At 42.9% G+C, this 20571-nt stretch overlaps 2 protein-coding genes across 4 annotated transcripts; one reads left to right on the forward strand and one right to left on the reverse strand.

Annotated features, from left to right (window-relative positions):
• Window positions 1-228: 228 nt before the first annotated feature.
• On the forward strand, window positions 229-6209 carry LOC127332423 (sucrose synthase 1). 2 transcript variants are annotated; one of them, XM_051358725.2, is made up of 15 exons: window positions 229-370; window positions 1575-1693; window positions 2483-2612; window positions 2701-2852; window positions 2966-3155; window positions 3251-3369; window positions 3461-3677; window positions 3764-3859; window positions 3942-4115; window positions 4203-4319; window positions 4417-4583; window positions 4688-4912; window positions 5002-5320; window positions 5397-5641; window positions 5736-6209. In XM_051358725.2, the coding sequence occupies exons 2-15, from the start codon at window positions 1584-1586 to the stop codon at window positions 5920-5922; spliced, it is 2448 nt and encodes an 815-aa protein (XP_051214685.1). In that variant the 5' UTR covers window positions 229-370; window positions 1575-1583; the 3' UTR covers window positions 5923-6209. The 2 variants fall into 2 exon arrangements, with proteins under 2 accessions (XP_051214685.1, XP_051214686.1); XM_051358726.2 differs by lacking the exon at window positions 229-370 and adding an exon at window positions 1063-1340.
• A 3846-nt stretch (window positions 6210-10055) lies between these two features.
• LOC127332421 (uncharacterized) lies at window positions 10056-15831 on the reverse strand. Of its 2 annotated transcripts, XM_051358723.2 has the most exons (9): window positions 15749-15831; window positions 15600-15661; window positions 13565-15416; window positions 13408-13485; window positions 13069-13221; window positions 11807-12118; window positions 11526-11648; window positions 11081-11168; window positions 10056-10329 (listed from the first exon to the last, which is right to left on the reverse strand). In XM_051358723.2, the coding sequence occupies exons 3-9, from the start codon at window positions 15191-15193 to the stop codon at window positions 10160-10162; spliced, it is 2553 nt and encodes an 850-aa protein (XP_051214683.1). In that variant the 5' UTR covers window positions 15194-15416; window positions 15600-15661; window positions 15749-15831; the 3' UTR covers window positions 10056-10159. The 2 variants fall into 2 exon arrangements, with proteins under 2 accessions (XP_051214683.1, XP_071675212.1); XM_071819111.1 differs by having other exon boundaries at window positions 13565-15431; window positions 15600-15814.
• Window positions 15832-20571: the final 4740 nt, after the last annotated feature.

The following is a 20571-nucleotide window of genomic DNA, read 5'->3' on the forward strand; positions in this document are numbered from 1 at the left end:
CCGTAGCTTGCTCCCCAAACAATCCCAAAAGGCTTGAATGCAAAAGAAACCTCCCCAAGATAAGCACTGCTACATTCGAGTAATACGGCCTTATCTCTGCACAGAACAATACATGCAAATAAATCAATCGGATCAGTGCAAAGCAAATGCACTGAATTGTTTCGCAAGCCTCATTTGACATTTTTTTATATGACGAGGGGAGGAAGATGGTGCGTGCCCCCCCTGCTAATCCGTGTATAAATAGGGGTCTCGGGGCACAACTCTCCTCACACCAATCCATTCCCGTTCACCTGGTTTCACTATTTTGCGTTCACCCGGTTTCTTCCTCGTGGTGCGTTGCGTTTGTTGGGTTCTTCTGAAGAAGCGGAAGGTAAAAGGAACATTTCTCCTGTCAATGATGCTTTGTTACTTTCTTGGTTGATTATAGAACAATGCTCTGCCAGTTTCGCTGCTGGTACAACTTACTCGCTGCAGCTAAAAACTCTGCTGCTAATGTAATGTCGATGCATGCCTGATCGAATATGATGGTGTCGGTGGGAATTTAGAAACTGACCAGCTATAACTCTGCTCATTTTCTTGGACTCACGAGCGAGAAAAAAAAATGTGGGGCTCGATTTGTTGAAGCCTGTGCTTTGATCTTAGGCAGGTTTCTTGTACTAGGGGGATAGTTGATAGTACTTGATAGCAGCAGCACTCATGGTGTGGATTCTCTGACGGTGTGATCTGTGTCGGCATCCACCTGCAGAGATCTGGTGGGGAAGCTTCCGGATCTGCGGTCCTAGCAAGCTCCCATCATTCTCTGGGTTTAAGGTTTCAGTTCCAAGTCATCAAGTGGATAGCATTTTAGATCTAGCTAAAGTATTATACTTAGTATTATATTGATCATTTCTTTTGCTTCCCTCTGACAACTTCTATTGTCTTATCCGTTCCTTCTCATGTGCTTCTGTCTGTATCGGAGAGCCGGGGAACACACTGACGGTTCTTTCTTTCTTGTGCAAATTAATAGCCATGGTTAGCTTCAGATTATTTCTCTTTTAACTCCCACGGCTAGTGTTAATTTCCTTGTCATGGCCTGCAAGAAAGAAACCCCACGCTGATCTCATGTCCAGAAGGTTCTCGCATGCGTCACTCTTTGTCCTTGCCAGCAAGCTTCGGTTCCAACGGACGGCTACTGGAGCTCATGCAAGCCATCGGTGTCGGCGGGATCAAGATGCTAAGAACTTGTTGCCTGGAGGCCACTGGGATTTCTTGTTGCTTTCTACCCTCAGATCTGTATAAATGCGCACCCTTCCCCTTCACCACTCATCAGTCCTCTCAAGTCTTCTTCCGTCTTGATCCTCGTATGCCTCTCAATCCTCTAGTTGGCGGCGTCGGTTCTTTTTTAGTTTTTCTGCAATTTCTGTTCAGTTCTGGTTCATATGTTCTTTGCATGTTTCTCAAATCTTGCCGGTGTTTTCTGATAGAATGTCAGACGTGTGTCCGGGAAGACCGGGTGTTGTTCCTGGGTTTCTGGCTTGATTTATTTTATGGGGTTATATGATCTGAACTGAAGCTCTCGCTGATCTGCCGTGCAGGTTTGAGCGATGGGGGAAGCCGCCGGCGACCGTGTGCTGAGCCGCCTCCACAGCGTGAGGGAGCGAATCGGCGACTCCCTCTCCGCCCACCCCAATGAGCTCGTCGCCGTCTTCACCAGGTTTGACCCGATTTCCTTGTGATGTACTCCCTCCGTTTCTTTTTAATTGACTCTGATTTAGTGCTTAGTAACCAGTTTCGGCACTGTCATGAAACAAACCTGTCTATTCAGATTTTCCTGCTCTTCTGAAATAACTATACATTTTGCCCTTAGCATGTTTTTTTATATGTTTAGGACAGCTTGTAAGTAAATCTATTGATGACGATGTCAGGTGTTCCTTGTGCTACTGGAAATTTCTAGATACTTAATTAGCTCTGCCCTAGTACTGAATAGTCATGACACACCATCTGATTTTTCAAAATTATGTGAATTGATATCTGATCTGACTGCATGTGCATTCTTAGATCCAATACTGTGCAGCTATATAGAATGATTACATTCCGTACTCTCCAGGTGCTAAGATTTCCTGAATATGGTGTAAATTGGTGTGTACAATACCTAGAACTGACAAGATCTATGTAGCATAAGATCAGACTGACTCTCAAATAACCTCGTTAAGTCCATGCCTAGATCTGAGAGGATCTATGTAGCATAAAGTCTAAGTGAATCACATTTAACTTCTTTAAGTCCATGCCTAGATCTATTTAGCATAAAATCTAACTGAATCTCATAGCCAGAGCCATGTTTCTTATTCAGCAGTGTGGTGTGGAGATCTTGTTACAATTTTGTTAAATTCAGTTGCAACTTCAAAACGACTTTTGTTTTCACATTTTGAGCAATTTCCAGTTCTTATGTACAGAAATATCGGCGGATCTTATGTGTTCTGAATTATGATAATTCTTTGTGCAGGCTGGTCAACCTTGGAAAGGGAATGCTGCAGCCCCACCAGATCATCGCTGAGTACAACACTGCAATCCCTGAAGCAGAGCGCGAGAAGCTCAAGGATGGCGCCTTCGAGGATGTACTGAGGGCAGCGCAGGTTTGCATTTGGCCTCTCATTGGACTTCAGTATCCCTTTTTCACTTTATTTCTTGCTGTAATCAGTTGCACTGCTGTATATCATACAGGAGGCAATCGTCATCTCCCCATGGGTTGCACTTGCCATCCGCCCTAGGCCTGGTGTCTGGGAGTATGTGAGGGTCAATGTGAGCGAGCTTGCGGTCGAGGAGTTGAGTGTCCCTGAGTACTTGCAGTTCAAGGAACAGCTTGTCGAAGGAAGGTAAAAAGAAACTGTACCATAGAATTGGGATAGTTTACTGATCATTTATTCATTTGGTTCATTTACTATGATGATATTGGATAACATTGCGTAATTCTTTTATATTTCGGCAGCAACAAAGATTTTGTGCTTGAGCTGGACTTTGAGCCATTCAATGCCTCATTCCCTCGTCCTTCCCTGTCGAAGTCAATTGGCAACGGTGTGCAGTTCCTCAATAGGCACCTGTCATCAAAGCTCTTCCATGTCAAGGAGAGCATGTACCCTTTGCTCAACTTCCTCCGTGCGCACAACTACAAGGGCATGGTAACCTAATCTTTCATTTGTATCTTTGATGTTTATTTAAACTTTGCATTTGCTGGAAGAATGAATATGTATTGAAACTTGTATGCTTCCTCCAGCCTATGATGATGAACGACAGAGTCCGCAGTCTAAGTGCTCTCCAGGGAGCTCTGAGGAAGGCCGAGGAGCATCTGTCTGGTCTTCCAGCGGACACCCCGTACTCGGACTTTCACCACAGGTACTTAATGATCATTTTTATGCAATTGGTGTATGTTCTCGACTAGGAAGCACTAATATTACCGACTGTTCTTTTGATTGAACAAATACAGGTTCCAAGAACTTGGTTTGGAAAAGGGTTGGGGTGATTGTGCCAAACGTGCGCAAGAGACCCTTCACCTACTCCTCGACCTTCTTGAGGCACCTGACCCGTCCACACTTGAGAAGTTCCTTGGTACAATCCCAATGGTGTTCAATGTTGTCATCCTCTCTCCACATGGTTACTTTGCACAAGCCAATGTCTTGGGGTACCCTGACACCGGAGGGCAGGTAAAATCCTTAATAGTTTTGGCATGAATAAATGTTCATTTGACTAGACTTGTTCTCATTAATCTTTGTGCTATGATTCCCAAAAGGTTGTCTACATTTTGGATCAAGTCCGTGCTATGGAGAATGAGATGCTTTTGAGGATCAAGCAGCAAGGACTCGATATCACACCACGGATCCTTATTGTAAGTCTGATATCTCATGATAAATAAAAATGTTCAGCTATTTTGTTATGAAACTCGACCTTTTCTTTTCTGTCCCTGGCAGGTTACCAGGCTTCTCCCTGATGCAACCGGTACGACCTGCGGTCAGCGTCTTGAGAAGGTCCTCGGTACTGAGCACACCCACATCCTTCGTGTGCCATTCAGAACTGAAAATGGAATTGTTCGCAAATGGATCTCACGTTTTGAAGTCTGGCCATACCTGGAGACTTTCACTGATGTAGATACCTAACCTAAACATCATACCTTTTTCGGTACTCATTTTGTTAACACAAATATCTTATTGACTCTTTCCCTGTTTCTGCAGGATGTGGCGCACGAGATTTCTGGAGAGCTCCAGGCCAACCCTGACCTGATCATCGGAAATTACAGTGATGGAAACCTTGTTGCATGTTTGCTTGCACACAAGATGGGCGTTACTCATGTATGAATTATGTTTACTTTTCTGTTGGGAATATATTTACCTCATATATATATTGATCATTTTTCTGATGTTACCTTGGCCATTCGTTGGTATGCAGTGTACCATTGCGCATGCGCTTGAGAAAACCAAGTACCCCAACTCTGACCTGTACTGGAAGAAGTTTGAGGATCACTACCACTTCTCATGCCAGTTCACCACTGACTTGATTGCAATGAACCACGCAGACTTCATCATCACAAGTACCTTCCAAGAGATTGCTGGAAAGTAATATTTCTGTACATCTAAACTTTTGTTGTTCATATTCATTTCAGTGTTGTTGTGAAATGTATTTATCTTTTCATGATCTAATGGAAATTATTCCTTTTCAGCAAGGACACCGTTGGTCAGTACGAGTCTCACATGGCATTCACGATGCCTGGAATGTACCGTGTTGTCCACGGTATCGATGTTTTTGACCCCAAGTTTAACATAGTTTCGCCTGGTGCGGACATGTCCATCTACTTCCCGTACTCAGAGTCACAAAGGAGGCTCACCTCACTCCACCCAGAGATTGAGGAGCTGCTCTACAGTGATGTCGACAACGATGAGCACAAGTAAGAAGTGGAGAATTGTTTCTTACTGCTTGTTCTGCATTCGTGGGTTGCCTGCATTGCTGTTAATCTGACTAGATTACATTGTGCAGGTTTGTTCTGAAGGACAGGAACAAGCCAATCATCTTCTCGATGGCTCGTCTGGACCGTGTCAAGAACTTGACTGGTCTGGTTGAGCTGTATGGCCGGAACCCTCGCTTGCAGGAGCTTGTTAACCTTGTGGTTGTTTGTGGTGACCATGGCAACCCATCAAAGGACAAGGAGGAGCAGGCTGAGTTCAAAAAGATGTTTGACCTTATTGAGCAGTACAACCTGAATGGCCATATCCGCTGGATCTCTGCTCAGATGAACCGTGTCCGTAATGCTGAGCTCTATCGCTACATCTGCGACACCAAGGGTGCTTTTGTGCAGGTACCTACATGTTGCATAAACAGAATCATTTGCCTTGTAAAAAATCTCTGTTCTCATATGCTTCCTTTCTGTGTAGCCTGCATTCTATGAGGCTTTCGGGCTAACTGTCATCGAGGCCATGACCTGTGGTCTTCCAACATTTGCAACTGCATATGGTGGTCCAGCTGAGATCATCGTGAACGGTGTCTCCGGCTACCACATTGATCCTTACCAGGGTGACAAGGCCTCGGCTCTGCTCGTTGAGTTCTTTGAGAAGTGCCAGGGAGACCACAGCCACTGGACCAAGATCTCACTGGGAGGGCTTCAGCGTATTGAGGAGAAGTATGCAACTTATTTTAGTCACTGGTTTCTATTTCTGAATTTTACCGTTTTGCTGCAACTAACTAAACACTGTCATTTGACCCATGTTATTCAGATACACCTGGAAGCTTTACTCTGAGAGGCTGATGACCCTCACCGGTGTCTATGGCTTCTGGAAGTACGTCTCCAACCTTGAGAGGCGCGAGACCCGCCGCTACCTGGAAATGCTGTACGCGCTCAAGTACCGCACCATGGCCAGCACTGTTCCATTGGCTGTCGAGGGGGAGCCCTCGAGCAAGTGATCTGGCCACCTCTCGGCCGGAAGAAGAAGAAGGGTGGCTTCGATTTCTGAAAGATTTGAGATTTGAGAATGCGTTGGTTTTCTTCCTAGGCGCTGCTCTTTTAGAGTTAAGGTCGAGTTGATGTGCTAGTTTGATTCAGCAGTGGGAGTGAGTCGAGACAGAAGGATGTGGTGTGTGCCAGTATTGTTGGTGCTTTTCGTGTTCTTTGGATGTTACCCTTGAATAATAGTAGCGGCCTTGGCGCCGTTTCTGAAATAATAGTAGCATCCTTGCTCGTTGCCAAGAAATCTTTGTTTTTTTTTTCTCTTGAACAAGTGGCAAAGCGACCTCTGCATCTATCTCTTTCATTGATATTTAGCTCTGTTGCGGTGCACTAGATACCTTACATTGCTCTAGAGAAGAGCAATAAAAGCCGGACCATGTGATTGCTGTAAATTCCAACAACACAATTTAAAATTACAAAATTTGCGAATAACGAATGTTACTACCTCCATCCCAAAACTTAAGGCCTTTTTAAAAAAATCAAACCAAGTAAAGTTTGATCAAACTTTTGGAAAAATCTATCAACAAATATGATATTTTGTAGTATCATATGAAAATATATTTTATTATCTATCTAATGGTATTGATTTTCCATTTTGCATTTTAATGATTTTTAATAAAAACTTGGTCAAACTTGACATAGTTCGTTCGACTTTCTAAAAAAATACAAGTCTTAAGCTTTGGGATGTGGGTAATACTTATTTCAGCTTAACAACAAACATTGTTGGGTTCACCCTCGGTCCAAAAAAGGTTTTTCGTGTTAGTGTTAATCTAGATTTTTGTATGTCTTGCTTACTTCTAGTGTATTTTTTAATTCTAGTCTTCATTTTACCGAGCCGGTTTCGCATGAGATGGTCCCAGCCAGTCAGCCACCCCCCCCCCCACCCCACCCCCGAGCAGACAAACATTTTATGTAAATTCGACCATATTAGGTAGAATGTGGATGGAAGGGCCTTTTTCCATTCGCATGATTTTTAAAAGCCCTAGAATATGAAAAGCCTAGGATTGCAAAGTCATGCAAACTCCAATCCTTCATCATTTCTTATGCACTGAAGTTTATTTGATTCCATCACAGAAAAATCAAAGGATTTGATAAAAGTGTTTTTTCTGAAATATAATATAAAGGATTCAATAGAGAAAATATTACTACAAGATTCAATCATGCGAATCAAACAACCACCGTAAAAAATATATAAGAATTTAAATCCTCCAAATTTCTATGAAATTTTTCTAAGAATTTTAAAAGCCGCCATAGGCCGGAAGAGTATTCGAAGGATTGGGTGAGAGGCACCAACCTACAATACTGAATCCCCTCTGGATACAGTTACAGCGCTAGTACGCCGCCTGTCTAAATTTTTTTCACAAATTGTATCTAAATTTAAATGTATATCTTGCCCTTCATTTAAGAAAACCATAGGACGACCTAATTTTTGTAGAAATCCCCTTGTTTCTTTTTTGAGGGAAGAAATTCCTTGTTAAGCGTAACTACGACCGCCTTGGGCGAATATGCTATATAGACCCTAAAAAGAGGGCGAGAGAGAGAACAACAGAGAGATAAGAGTTCCTCCTGTCGTCGCCGAGGTTTCTCCGGCGGAATCCAGTGCAAGGCAAGGAGGCAGCAAGATGACTCATATCCTTATCTTTCTCAATTAGATCTATGCGCGTCCTGTTATTCTCATCTTGTTCCTGTGAATTACTTTATGCGTGGTGCTGTTTTCAATTCCTGGTGATTCCTTCTTCGTCTTGCTCTGTCCTTGACTTCGTGAGCGGCGGCGCACGGGGCAGCCAGAGGGAGCGCGACCGCGAGCGCGCGGCGGCGAGAAAGCCCAACTCCAAGAACGGCGGGGACGGCCTCACCCCGGAGCAGCGCCGCGAGAGGTTTGTTTCTTTTTCTCCATGATCTCCGATTGGTTCCACCACGGTTGAATCTTGGATGGGCGGTCTGACCCGTTGCCGATCCGGATCCTGCATCTGTTGTTGCCGCAGGGACAAGAAGGCACTGGAGGAGAAGGCCGCCAAGAAGGCGGCACAGGCTTCTGGGAGCTCCGCCGGGTCCTCCACGGACACCAAGAATAAAGATGCCAAGAAGTAGGTCTCGCCGGATCCGACCCTGCGATGGCGCCGCCGCCTCATTACGATTCTCAGTGACATAAGTTTGTACCTTTGCATCTGTGGATCCTTTATGCCTCAATAATGGTTAAACTATTCTTGGATGCAATGTAAGTTGGGTCACTAGTTTTCTGACATCCTGAATTCACGATATTAATAAGCAGTGTTCTGGTTCTGCGAGCTATTTTTCGTTCAGTCTATGATTTTACTGGCACACTTTCGTTGTGATATTGCTAACCTGTGGAATATTTTACATGCTATTGTCAGGCTAAGATTTGTGACTACAATAACCTGTACTCTAGAACCTAAACCAAATAGTGGGAAAATGGGAGCATGATTGATTATTTTCCTTGATCAAATATCAATATGCGATAGCAGTTATGCAACATATTTACGGGTTTTCAGATCTTTTTGCTACACTTAATAGCGTATATCCTTCAAAAGAATGGAGATAGTCAAATTTGGAACAATCTCAATGTTCTGATGATAATTTGATTAAATCCTAGTATCAAATATGATATTGAGCTGTCATTCCTAGGATCCCTGTGTTTTGAACACCAGATACTCTGAATTTCTGATTAATTAGTTTAGTATTTTAATTTTATAAACAAAAACACCTCTGCCTCAATGTCGGGAAAACTGACAATTTTATCACAACATACATAACATGGAGAATAAATATGAGGCATATCGTAAGATAATAATAATGCAGTACTTGTTGAAGATACTAAAGGATACCCCGCGCATTGCAGCGGGAATCTTCTAAGAAATTATATTGTCTAAATGAAATGGTATAATACATATGTAATATGAATTTTCTGTAGAAGTATGCAATATTCAATTGGCCAAAATAGTTGAGATGCTAAATTTAATTCACATTATTTTTTATATTTGATGGCTATGAATTAGCTATGTGGACATTTTAATCAAAAAATGGTGACATAGATAGCTTGCATACAAGGATACATATATAATGAATGTTAGTGGGGATGACATGGATATTTGATTGGCTAATGGAATAGATGATGTGGATGGCTTGCATGTAGAGATAGACTAAAATTAATTGCAGTTAGTGGGGTTTTGCTTTATAAGAAGTATAGATTTCGTAGTCAGTCATTCCATTGGATAAATAATTTTCAAAGCTGTAAGTATATTTGCAATTTGTATTAATGCAAACTCTATGTTCAGTATGTTGCATCTAAAGTTGCCAATTAGCCATCAAGACAGAACTGACAATACATGAATGCAACTAGCGGTAGTTATGAAAACAAATTACTAAGATATGTTTTAACAAGGATTAAAGTGGTATTGTAATGCATGACTACTTAACTATAGATCCATTGAAAATATTAGTAGCACATTATTGCAGTGGAACTGCCTTGTTCACATTAACCCAGCAATGGATACTGTTATTCATGTCTATGCATATCTGGTCATTAGGTACGTAGAACATTTTGTTTGTGTTGAGAGATCATACACATATCATTCCGATAGTAAATAAGTTTGATGGAAATGGGAGTTTGCCATTTCTTGCTATACTTCCTATTGCAAGCTCAGTCTATTAGCAAGGGTGGAGATAATTTGTTTGATTGACAAAATAAGGATGGCTGCGCCAAATACTTAGCCTTATTGTGTAAACTCCTGTGTGGACACCGTCCATACTCCATACTAACCATACTGTGTTGTTACTAGATCACTGATGGTGTGTTGTCTTGCCCGTCTATTTGTGCACGAGAATGGTTGTTAGTGATGCGATATATACAGTAAGGATGCGAGTTATGTAAGGACTGGTTGGAGAAGGAATTGCTTGTTGTTAGGAACATGTAAGGGAGACAACTGGAAAGTTTGTAGGTAGCCAAATATGAGTGGAACTTTTCTCTAACTAGATGTTTCAGTAACAAATTTGTGTAGCATCAAGTTTAAGATCAAAACTTGCCAGTCATAGCCAACTTTGGTGACAGTAAAGTTGAACAGTTGCAATCTTAAACTCAAAACACATTTCGTATTTGCACCAAATTTGTGCTGGAACAATAGATATACAAGCAAGCAGAGAGTTACAAATAGCTCGAATTCTTTCATATTAACTTTAGAGATTCACTTTTGCTTCCCGTAGCATGCCACGAAGACAGGTAGCAACTTCAGTGAATGAAGGTCTTTGCGAAGGTTCAGTTGACCAACATTGCTCCATCAGTTTCCTCCATTCCGGGTTACATGAAGTTGGCACTGGTGGCCTCAGCGTGTTACTCAAAATACCCCCTGCACACTCCCATCGTTAACATTTAAATTTTCCATTCCTACTTTAGGATGCATAGAGAAGAATATGCAGAACATTATATTATCTCAGCTCAAATTCATGGAATCCTGGTAGATTTTAATAACTGACCAGGAACTGCCTACTTTCCTGATTATCATGAGTAATGGGAGTGTAGGACAAGGTCGGGCATAGCTATCATGCCATATTTTTACTAATCTTGCAGTTTTATCTGTTTTCTCTATTTTTCGTTGGTAAATTATTGGGAAAAAACTATAATTTCTATTGACCTTCGATATATCAAATACTAGTTTTTTTTTTTTGTAAAATTTCTGACCATATAAAAGAGGCTAAACATGGATATCCAATAGACCATGATTGGAATTAGACCAGGCTCGCAGGGTGGCCGTTTTCTGGTTGCAAAATTATTACACCTTATTAGACAGTTACCACTGGAACCTAGTATCAATATACTTTGAGCATTTTAATTTCGACACATGGTTGAAGTCAAAATTTCTTTGTTAGAGTCATGGGTTTCAGTGAGAGTGTGTGTGTAAGTAGGATGACAAGTAGGGCTACTGGCAGTTAGTGTATTTATAGAAGTACAATTTTTGCTTGTACTGTTATCTCTTTTTGGTTCACTGAACTTGAGAACTACATCATGCTTGTTTAGGGAAATGACATTGATATAGAATGTTTTAAGTAATTCAGAAGAAAATATTCCTTCAGTTATAGATGATCTTACTGTATGCATACCTATGACTCCTCCATAGTGCATGCCATCATATGGATCCTCACCGGTGAGAATTTCCCACATCACAACTCCAAAAGAATAGACATCAACCTGCATTTTCATAAAAAGCTATATTTGAGTACAATTTAGATACTTCACAAAATTCTTGCGATGTGCTTTAGTTTTTACACTTTCTTGTGTTCATGAACCATACAAATAATCCTCTAGTTCTTGTTGAAAGTGAGTGCTCGTTAGTTGATATATACTAGTATAACTCTCACTGAACAAGTCAAGTATCTTCACCACGACAGAAACTTCTAAAAGGTTACATTCATGTGAGAATGACTGATAAGTATATTTGTTTGTGCACAATATCAAGTGAAATTGTGAAACACACACAATGCCATTTTTTTTTGCTGCTTATAACATCTTCACACTTCGAGTCATTAAATAGATTCAGAATAATACCTTTTCAGATACTTTAGTGCCACTCATTGTGAGCAATTCTGGGGCCATCCATGGAAGAGTTCCTCTCATTCCACCAGAAACCATGGTGGCTTGTTTCATTTTCGATAAACCAAAATCAGCAACCTGTAGTTGCTTCTCTGTTATGCACATCATTTATATGCAAAAGTCCATTGTACATACATGAACATGATTCATAAATTTATAGCATCTTGCCCTACTTGTTTGCATACATTAAATTATTAAAAAGCTTATGCTACTGGAATAGTGGAGTTGTGACATACCTTGCATATGGGACGAGAGGGATCCTTAACATTCACCAGCAGGTTATCACTTTTCAGATCGAAGTGGACAATGTCCTTGGAGTGCAAGTATTCCATTCCAATGGCTGCATCCATTGCAACAAGTATCCTCTTGCGCCAATCAAGATATTTGTCCTTGCGACCGAGTACTTTTTTTAGAGACCCATTGACCATGAATTCTGTTACAGTAGCTAATGTCCCCCCTGGCCCGTTGTTTACGACACCGTAAAGTGCCAGAATGTTGGGGTGGTGAAGTTTTGAGATGATAGCGGCCTCTCTCCAAAATTCGGTTATCTGCATGATAAGATATTATATGTATAATGATGGATACATGTTGCATTTCTCCCTCTCAACCCTTGCAGTTTATGTTACAAATTAGATGTCCATGTGCAATACACTTTTTTTTCAACATATAATGCACTGGCTGAAATAGTACGACCAGATTATTCATCTAAAATTATCCATGGTAATGATTATAATTATGCCAAATGGTACAAGAAAGCTTTAGCACACTCTTATTGGAGCAAAATTTGTGGTGTGGACTGACTTGTTAGGTCTACTAATGAGAATTCTCCTTAATCAAGACTGGATGTGTTCCGGCGGAGCTTACATGCAACGAACAGTTCTCTGTACAATCCATGCATGCTGATTGGGAAATATGAATTATTGTTTCTCTTAGAAGTTCATTTGTTGAGGGATATTTTGATAAAGGACAATCTTGTAAAGCACAACTTGAAGGCAAATAAAAAATTTTCTTCTTTTATGGAGAAAAATGGATATAACATTTGTTCATCGAATGCCCAGCTTGACACCCGATGTGGTGGATTGTTTATTTGGCTTTGACCTCTCCACGTAGAAGTATTTCAAATATGTTTGGTAATTGGTTTTCAAGGATGCATAGACCATTAAAGACTCAAATTTTAGTTGGAATGTGTGTTTTATGGTTGTCTACATAGTGTTGTCGCAATGATGTTGTTTTTTAAATACAACGATTTTGTAGTTCTTTGTAAGCTATTCATACGGCTACCCACTGGATCTATGCTTAGTTTTTGCTACATCATGTGGAGGTTTTGGGATACTCTGGTTTCTTGATATAGCCTCTTGAAGATGGTGGCATAAGATTAAAAAAAAACAGAGGAAGCATAAGATTTGTTCATAGTATCTATCTCTTTACCTGGTAAATTTGTGAAACTAGTACCCTTGACTGAACTTCAAATAATGCGGGTGAATTCATATAGGCTTACCAGTTTATCTGCCTGTGATGATGGATATGAAAAACAATTGTTATTTATCCGTTTTATGGCAACATCTGTTCCCCTCCATTTTCCATGAAAAACAGTTCCAAATGCTCCAGAGCCCATCTCACGGAGATCTTCGAGGTCTTCATTGCTTATTATCTGCCATTTGTATGAGATCAATTTTAGGAACAAGTACAGTACTTGTATAATGAAGAAGTTAGACATCTATGTGAAGACATTCTGACAAATCTCCTTTTATATACTTTTGAGATTAAAAATTTCGTACCAGTGCCTTTTTAGCTTGATATGTTTTGTTACAGATTACATGTGAAATTAACTACAAACCTGGACATTGCTTATAAGATCTCTGCCCAATAGTGCATTTGCAGGGAGAGATTGTTCAGTGCTCTTGGTTTCACGTAGCTGCTAGTAGAAAGAGAGTCAGAAGTTATACACTAAATTGTTTCAGATATGCCACATGAAACAGGATGTGTAGATGTACCTCAGGCTCTGATAGTGATGGTGCAGCATTATCTTTAGCTTCTGCTAGTGTAGTTCTGATTTGAGGATTAATGGTACCAGTACCAACTGATCGAAATCGAGTGATTTCTGATGAATGTTCATCTGGTCCTGGACTGCTGGGTCGTTCTTGTATTCTCTCACTTGAAGCACGCACCAGAATATTTGGTTGCGGATTTGTTGTTTTGTCGGAAGATGCAAAAGCAAAAGGAAGTAGTACTGCTTCGCCGCTATAGCTGACCGGTGTAGAAGTAACTGCAGGCTGGTTCTTCTGCATGCTGCTGGTTGCAGCTGTCGACTCCATATACTGCAAGTTTGTACTGATGTTGCAACCAGGAGTACCAGATTCATGACCGGGTTCTGAGATCTCCACCTTTTTGTGCAATTGGAAGTTGTTGATCTTCCTAATCAGTGGGTCTTCTGCTGAGTGGAATATAGCTTCTTCTTGGGCAGCAATCCTTGTTGATTTTATCGTGTTCTCATCAGTGCCTTGTTGGTTGACTGTGATCTGGGAACCCCTTGGTGACAAAGATGCAGGCATTTCGTAGGCAGACCGACCTGTATGTGGTGGCACCGGGAATTTTTTGTTTTTAGACGATGGCTGTGTCGCCACACTACTGTTGCCTAATGGGGCCGTTTGCTGTTTCCTTGGTGATATTTTCTCCTGTACCCCAGTAGCTTCATGGCTCTTTCCGAAAGATTCCGTGGCAGTCTGTTGTTGATGCCCTGAGACAGCGAGACCACAGCTTTGCTTTGTCTTGGATTCAGGAGGCACAGATGCACCATGGTAAGCTTTATCAATATTGCTGGTTGCAGAGATCACGTTACCTTCAGTGCTGTGTGTCTTGTAATCTTGGTTAGCCATCCGTCTCTCGGAACTTGGAGACATCTTCTCCAACTGACCACTTGATGTCTTTGGTGGCGTCATGATACTCTGCAAGGGCTTCGTTCTGATGGACACTGGAGCTTCCTCTGTTCTGCCTGCCGGCAATCCTTCCACGTTGTTGCCAAACATCAGCTGGTCTAGGTCATTAACTGAAGATCTGCCGAGGCTATGTGCTCTCAGTTCATCATAAACTGGTGCGATGACCCCGTTGATAAGAGCAATGAACTGTGCTTCTTTTTCTGCATTGGATGAGCCTTGTACGATAAAATGCACGTGGCGCTCATCGTCGTTGCCAGAGAAAAGGTACATGGTTAGCATTTCTCTGCTTCTTTCTAGCACAATGCACTCATCAATCATATGCCGAAGGTCATCATCAGAGGTGATGGAAATGAGCATGCTCACTTGCTCTCCAGGGATGTGGTACTTTATCGTGTGGGCTCTCCTTATCAATCTTGTTGTCTTCAAGATGAACTCTTGCCAGGAAATGTCCCGGCTGATTTTAATCAGATGCCTGTTACCACCAATATACCGAAGCTCACCATCGCTTGGTCTTGGTAAGAACCTACCACCAAAGTTGCAAATAAGCTTTATCTTCGTTGGTTTAACATCATAGTAATCTCGAGGTAACCGTGGTCCTTGGTTGCTAGTGACACTGAATGGAGCAGACGTTGGCAGATTCTTTGGCGCTTTCAGATCATAAATGTTAAGCTGTTCCACCCAGTCCATGTTTACTGCTTTGGGTGTTGTTCTCCTTGGAGAGAATCAGAACGGAGGATTCCTTGTGTTTTCTCTCTCTTGCATAAATTCAAGAAAAAATCTCTCACCCGTCTGTCCCTAGGAGTTCAGTACATGGTGGTGGTCCTATTTCACTGAGAAGTTCATAGACCCAGGACCCAGAGTTTCTTGGAGGGGGGGGATTTGATGAAGAACTCTTGTCAGAACCTTTGATCTAACTACAAGAACACTGCAGCAAAAAATCAGTTTTTAGAAGTAAGAGTGCTAACAATCGTGAAACATAACTGGTTTTTCCATTAAGCCGTGTTACAAGAATTTGAGTCGGCCAAAGTTAAGATATACAAAAAAAAATACAGAAGCTTAATAGAAAAGAAAGAGCCGAAGAGAGGTTACTGACCTCTTGAGAGTTCAGGCAACAGGTTCAGAATGCTTGCCTCAGTGCCAATGGTGTGTGAGACACTAATATGAACAGATGAGTGGACTCAAAGGTTGGAATGATTGTTTTCTGGGGCAAGATAGATAGGAGTTGGTGAGTTACTGACTCACCTTTGAAGCAATGGGTCGGGCCATGTCTGCGTCCACCGTATGTCATCCACACATCCGTGACAGTTCTTCTAACTGCAACTGACTCTTCTTGTCAATAGGTTTTGTTGAACTATGTACTATTACTAGTACTAAATACTTTTTTTTTTCATGTAGACTATTCAATAAGATTCCAGCCTCAGCTGCCACTTAACCTGGGGCAAGGGGCGGCCCTTCTAAATACCTTGGTTGTCGTTTTCAGATGGCAACGTGATATAAACCACCGTCACCATGATTTTTAAACGATCCGACTTTGGTCAAAGTTTTGTTGCACGTTATACTATAAGGCCGCCCATAAGCCAGTTGCATTTGTAATTTTCGTTCCAGTTGATTATAATATACTCTTCAATTTGCATGCTACTGGCAGGTGAGTAGTGGCTGTCATTCCAAGGGTGGAAAATCGTACTAATGCACAAAGATACAATGTACCATTCCTAGGTAAAGGCAAAGTTTTCTGGTTGACCTATGATTCTTTTACTAACGAAGTCTAAACATTTGTTCCCCCTTTCGTTGTGTTTCATATGTGTTATCTTTCAGCTCTCAACAATTTTTTACTTTGTTGGTTGTTTAAAATAGTTTCGTGGACGGGGCAAGATTAGGCCCTCCTCTCGGCCATCCAGTCCTCGCTCGATGAGGGTGTCGCCGGTCTGATCCTCTTCGCCACAACTTCCCAGGAGGCGTGGGGCACTTTGTAGAACAGCTTTGCGTTTCCGTCCCTGAAGCGGGCTGATGCGATTCGCTGCCAGCACGGCGACACCAAGAAGAGGGACCTCTCGGTGACTGCCTATTTCAATTAGGTCAAATCATTGGCTGACACGTTGTCCTCCATCGTCCGGCCTCTTTGGGACTCCGAGTTCACATCCTTCATCATCAACGGTCTCGCTGGCGAGTACGACTCGCTCATTGGGAACATCAATGGGCGTGACACGCCTATTCAGCTGCATGATCTTTACGTGTGTTTTCTCACCACTAGCAATGTGTCGATGCTCGTCATGCGGCCAAGGTCTACTCTGACACCTCATCCGCGAACGCCGTGTACACAAGTGGCTCCCACACACCTTACAACGCGCCTCCAACTCCAAAGCCGTTGCTTCCCATACCGGCACCGACCAAGTCAGCCCCCGCTGCACCGTTGGGTTCCACCATTGGTGTCTGCCCCAAGCACGAGTGCTAACTATGTGGACGTGGGGGGCATCTCGCCTCGAAGTGCCACATATGCTTCCGAGCTTCCTCAGCATTGGAAACGACAGTCATGGCAACGAGCGTCAAGCCATGATGGCGAATAAGGAATACGCTCAGTCCTACCCAGTTGATCCCCACTAGTACATGGATATTGGTGCTATGGATCACCTGACGAGCAAGCTTGGCAAGCTCAGCATGCATGATTAGTATCAAGGGACCGATAAGGTTCACCTCGCCTATGCACATCTCTCATATTGGTCAATCATCATTTTTTTTGAGGAAAAGGCAGTCGAGTCTGCCGTGTTTGATTAGATAGAAAGAGTGCTATGCACAGAATGACCCAGTTTATAAAGAAACCGGGTCCAAAAACCATACATTGCTCGGTCATAAGGAAAATTGAGACGAAAAACCGCACAAGCGAGGAGTCCCGTCATCCACATGACGCATGCATCCAAGAAACAAACACACCTCCAGATCCGGGGCCGCCGCCCCAGAACGACTTTCGCATTGCCCGAAGACGAACCAGCTGTGTCGACAAACTCGATGTCCACACAGATCTCCAAGTCACCACCCAAGCACCTTGCCTTCGGGGCCGCCGCCCCGACGCAGCAACCAGGACGACCTTCACATAGCCCGAAGATGAACCAGCCGGGTCGACGACCTTGCCGCCCATGCAGCCCCAGAAACGCCAAGCAAAACAAAGCAGCGCCACGACCCTGCCCCATAGGGCCGCTGCCGCAGAGGAGATCGAGGTCTTCGTCTCAAAGCGCCACCACCGTCCAGGGCCGTTGCCCCGGTGTCCACTTCCCTCGACCACATAGCCAAGCGCCTCACCGCCGAGAACCCGTCGCACCGCAAAGGCCAAGAGCTCCAAGGCGACGCCTCCAACAAGGTAATGACGCGTCCATCATCGTCGCCCGCTCCCGATGGAGCTTAGGTTTTCACCCAGAGAACTTGAAGCCACTCACTTCGGTCGGGATCAAAACTCCACAACGACGCCAACAAGAAGGGAAACGACGCCCAAAGGCGCCGCCGTCGTCGGCACAGACCGGATTCGGTGCAAGGCTTTCACCCAGAGTTCAACCCGAACACGAAGCTTGGGGAGCCGCCAGGAGGCAGAAGACCATGTCATCGACCACCGATCTCCACCGCAAGACGATCCACCGCTGCACCTCACCGGGGTAAATGCCCTGCCAGGCCGCATCCGCAGGAAACTCCAGCCCCGTGATATTCTTCGTGTTCCTTCAGTTACACTTAACTTGCTATCAGTTCCTATACTTACTCGTGATAATAATATCTTTATCGAATTTCACACGTTTGATCTTTTTGGTAAGGATCGGGCCACGATGGACGTTCTACTTAGCGGTTGTGTTGCCATGGTCTTACCACCTGGATGTGCCCACCGTCTCTCAGGTTTTCCGTGGAGTTCGAGTCTCGTAGTTATAGTGGCATGCTCGCCTTGGTCAACCCACCACTATGATAGTGATTCATGTTCTACATCGTCACGAGATTCCTATCGAGTCTACCAATACAGATGTAGCAGCGTGTGATGTCTGCCAGTAAGGCAAGAGCCATCAACTTTCTTTTTCTTTGTCTAGTGGAGAAGTTCAAAATCCTCTAGAACTTGTTTTTTTATGTATGGTATCCTGCTGATGCGTGGAATTTTATACACTTTTTAAGCGTACTCTATGCTTATAAAAGCACTCATCTTATACTCCATCTAGTAATTATTATACATGATTAGTTGCTCCCATGCTTTTCCATGTGAGTGTTGCAAATAGTTTTTTATAAGGATTTTATTACTTTTTTTGTATTTAATGTGCGTGTAGGTGTATTGAGGATTTATAGACAAAGCAAGGCAAAAGGAACCAAGTGGATCCAATGTGGATGAGTTACAGGCACTTGACTTAGCCATATGAAAGTAAAAAAGACTGATATCTTTACATTAACACAAAATAAATATCCAAGGTCATGGTTTTTCAGCTCTCATCCATAAGAATCCAATGATCCCGAAAACATCCCAATCGGAGTTTGTATAATGAAATGACATCCAAAATACTAAAGGGTCCAGAAGTTATAACGAGCATGTGAAAGAACATCTCTCTAATTAAAGTTTTGTGTATTTGATGATAACATGTGTGATACACTAATATGTGTTGATATAGTGCAGAAATGATTAGTGGTTGAATTTGTGTTGAGAAACAAGAGAAAAGGAAGCAGGAAAATATTCACAGGACGGATAATCCGGGGCCAGATATTTGCAAAATATCCGACCCCTGAAAAACGGCTAAGGACTTTGGCGACGAGCTCCCAGTACCTCCTGGATCCATGCCGGATATTGGCCGGATATTTATGGTCGAACCCGGATAATCCAGGGGGATAATCCGGCCCTTACTTAGGCCGGATAATCCGCCACACAGATTCCTGCAACGGCTCGATTTTGGGAGGGATATAAATACCCCCCCCCCCCCTTCTTCCTCCGCCTCAAGCTGCTCATTCTTGCTCAAGTTTATCCACCATTAGAGCCACACCAAGAAATACAAGATTCACTAGATCTCCTCCTCTAATCATTCAAAGCTCTTGATCTTTGGAGAATCGAAGGAGAGGATCCCGATCTACATCTTCACCGAAGCAATTTACATTTCCCCCTCATTTGCTTGAGGGCCACTTTTCTAGTGTTACTCTTTGGAAACCCTGGTTGTTTGTGGTTGATTTGTTCTTGTTGTTGTTGTTGTGTTGTTACAGATATTGGGAGCCTCCAATTTGGTTATGGATGTGTGCCCCAAGAACCTTGTAAAGGCCCGATTTCCGCCTCGAGGAAATCCCTTAGTTGAAGTGGGCTAGGCCTTTGTGGCATTGCTCACACGAGACCTGAGTGAGGACTTTGTGGCGTTGGCCCGGCCTTCGTGGCGACCACACGCCTCCAAACGTAGACGTACTTCCCCTCGAAAGGAAGAAACTACGGGAATCATCTTTGTGTCTCCGCGTGCTCCACTCTCGGTTTCTTCTATCCTTAATAGCTCTATTATATCTTGTCTAGCTATATCTTGCTTAGTTGTTGATCTTGTCATATAGGTAAATTCACATAGTTGCATATCTAGAGAATTTACCTTTGTGTCAAGCCTAAATTGAAAAAGAACTAAAAACTGGTTAGCACCTAATCACCCCATCCCCTCTAGGTGCGGCATACGATCCTTTCAATTGGTATTAGAGCATCGGTTCTTATTTCGGGCTTAACCGCCTAAGAGTATGCCAGATGATGGGCCTGCGGAAGGCAAAGCTGGCCTCTATGGAAGATCTCAAGTTCATGGAAACATCCTTGAGATCCTCCATGGAAGATCAAATGGAAAGTATGAAGATATACCTTTCAGGGCTTATAACACCGCTCCCTTCCGCCATTCCCGTCGTAGAGGAAAAGGACTCTTTAGAAGAGGGAGATGCTTCGGGCTTACCCTCTACTAGAAAGACCTTGGATGGTGATCACTTAGACAAACTTAAAACCCCCAATGCTTCTCCTAGAGCGGGTGTCAGTGAGAGCTACAATATCGTTCCTCCACCTTTCCGCTCTCCCGATATCCCGATTCCTCACCCTCATATAAACAATA

The sequence above is a fragment of the Lolium perenne genome, chromosome 4, assembly GCF_019359855.2.
Source record: "Lolium perenne isolate Kyuss_39 chromosome 4, Kyuss_2.0, whole genome shotgun sequence".
Classification (NCBI taxonomy): Eukaryota; Viridiplantae; Streptophyta; class Magnoliopsida; order Poales; family Poaceae; genus Lolium; species Lolium perenne.

Excerpts from the sequence above, each read along its gene's own strand:
- LOC127332421 (XM_051358723.2), bottom strand. The coding sequence starts at position 15,193 with ATGGACTGGGTGGAACAGCTTAACATTTATGATCTGAAAGCGCCAAAG. Across the intron at positions 12,119-13,068 it reads CATCACAGGCAGATAAACTG|ATAACCGAATTTTGGAGAGA; the intron begins GTAAGCCTATAT and ends CTTATCATGCAG. Across the intron at positions 10,330-11,080 it reads GCACTATGGAGGAGTCATAG|GGGGTATTTTGAGTAACACG; the intron begins GTATGCATACAG and ends GGGAGTGTGCAG.
- LOC127332423 (XM_051358725.2), top strand. The coding sequence starts at position 1,584 with ATGGGGGAAGCCGCCGGCGACCGTGTGCTGAGCCGCCTCCACAGCGTG. Across the intron at positions 3,678-3,763 it reads ACCCTGACACCGGAGGGCAG|GTTGTCTACATTTTGGATCA; the intron begins GTAAAATCCTTA and ends GATTCCCAAAAG. Across the intron at positions 4,584-4,687 it reads TTCCAAGAGATTGCTGGAAA|CAAGGACACCGTTGGTCAGT; the intron begins GTAATATTTCTG and ends ATTCCTTTTCAG.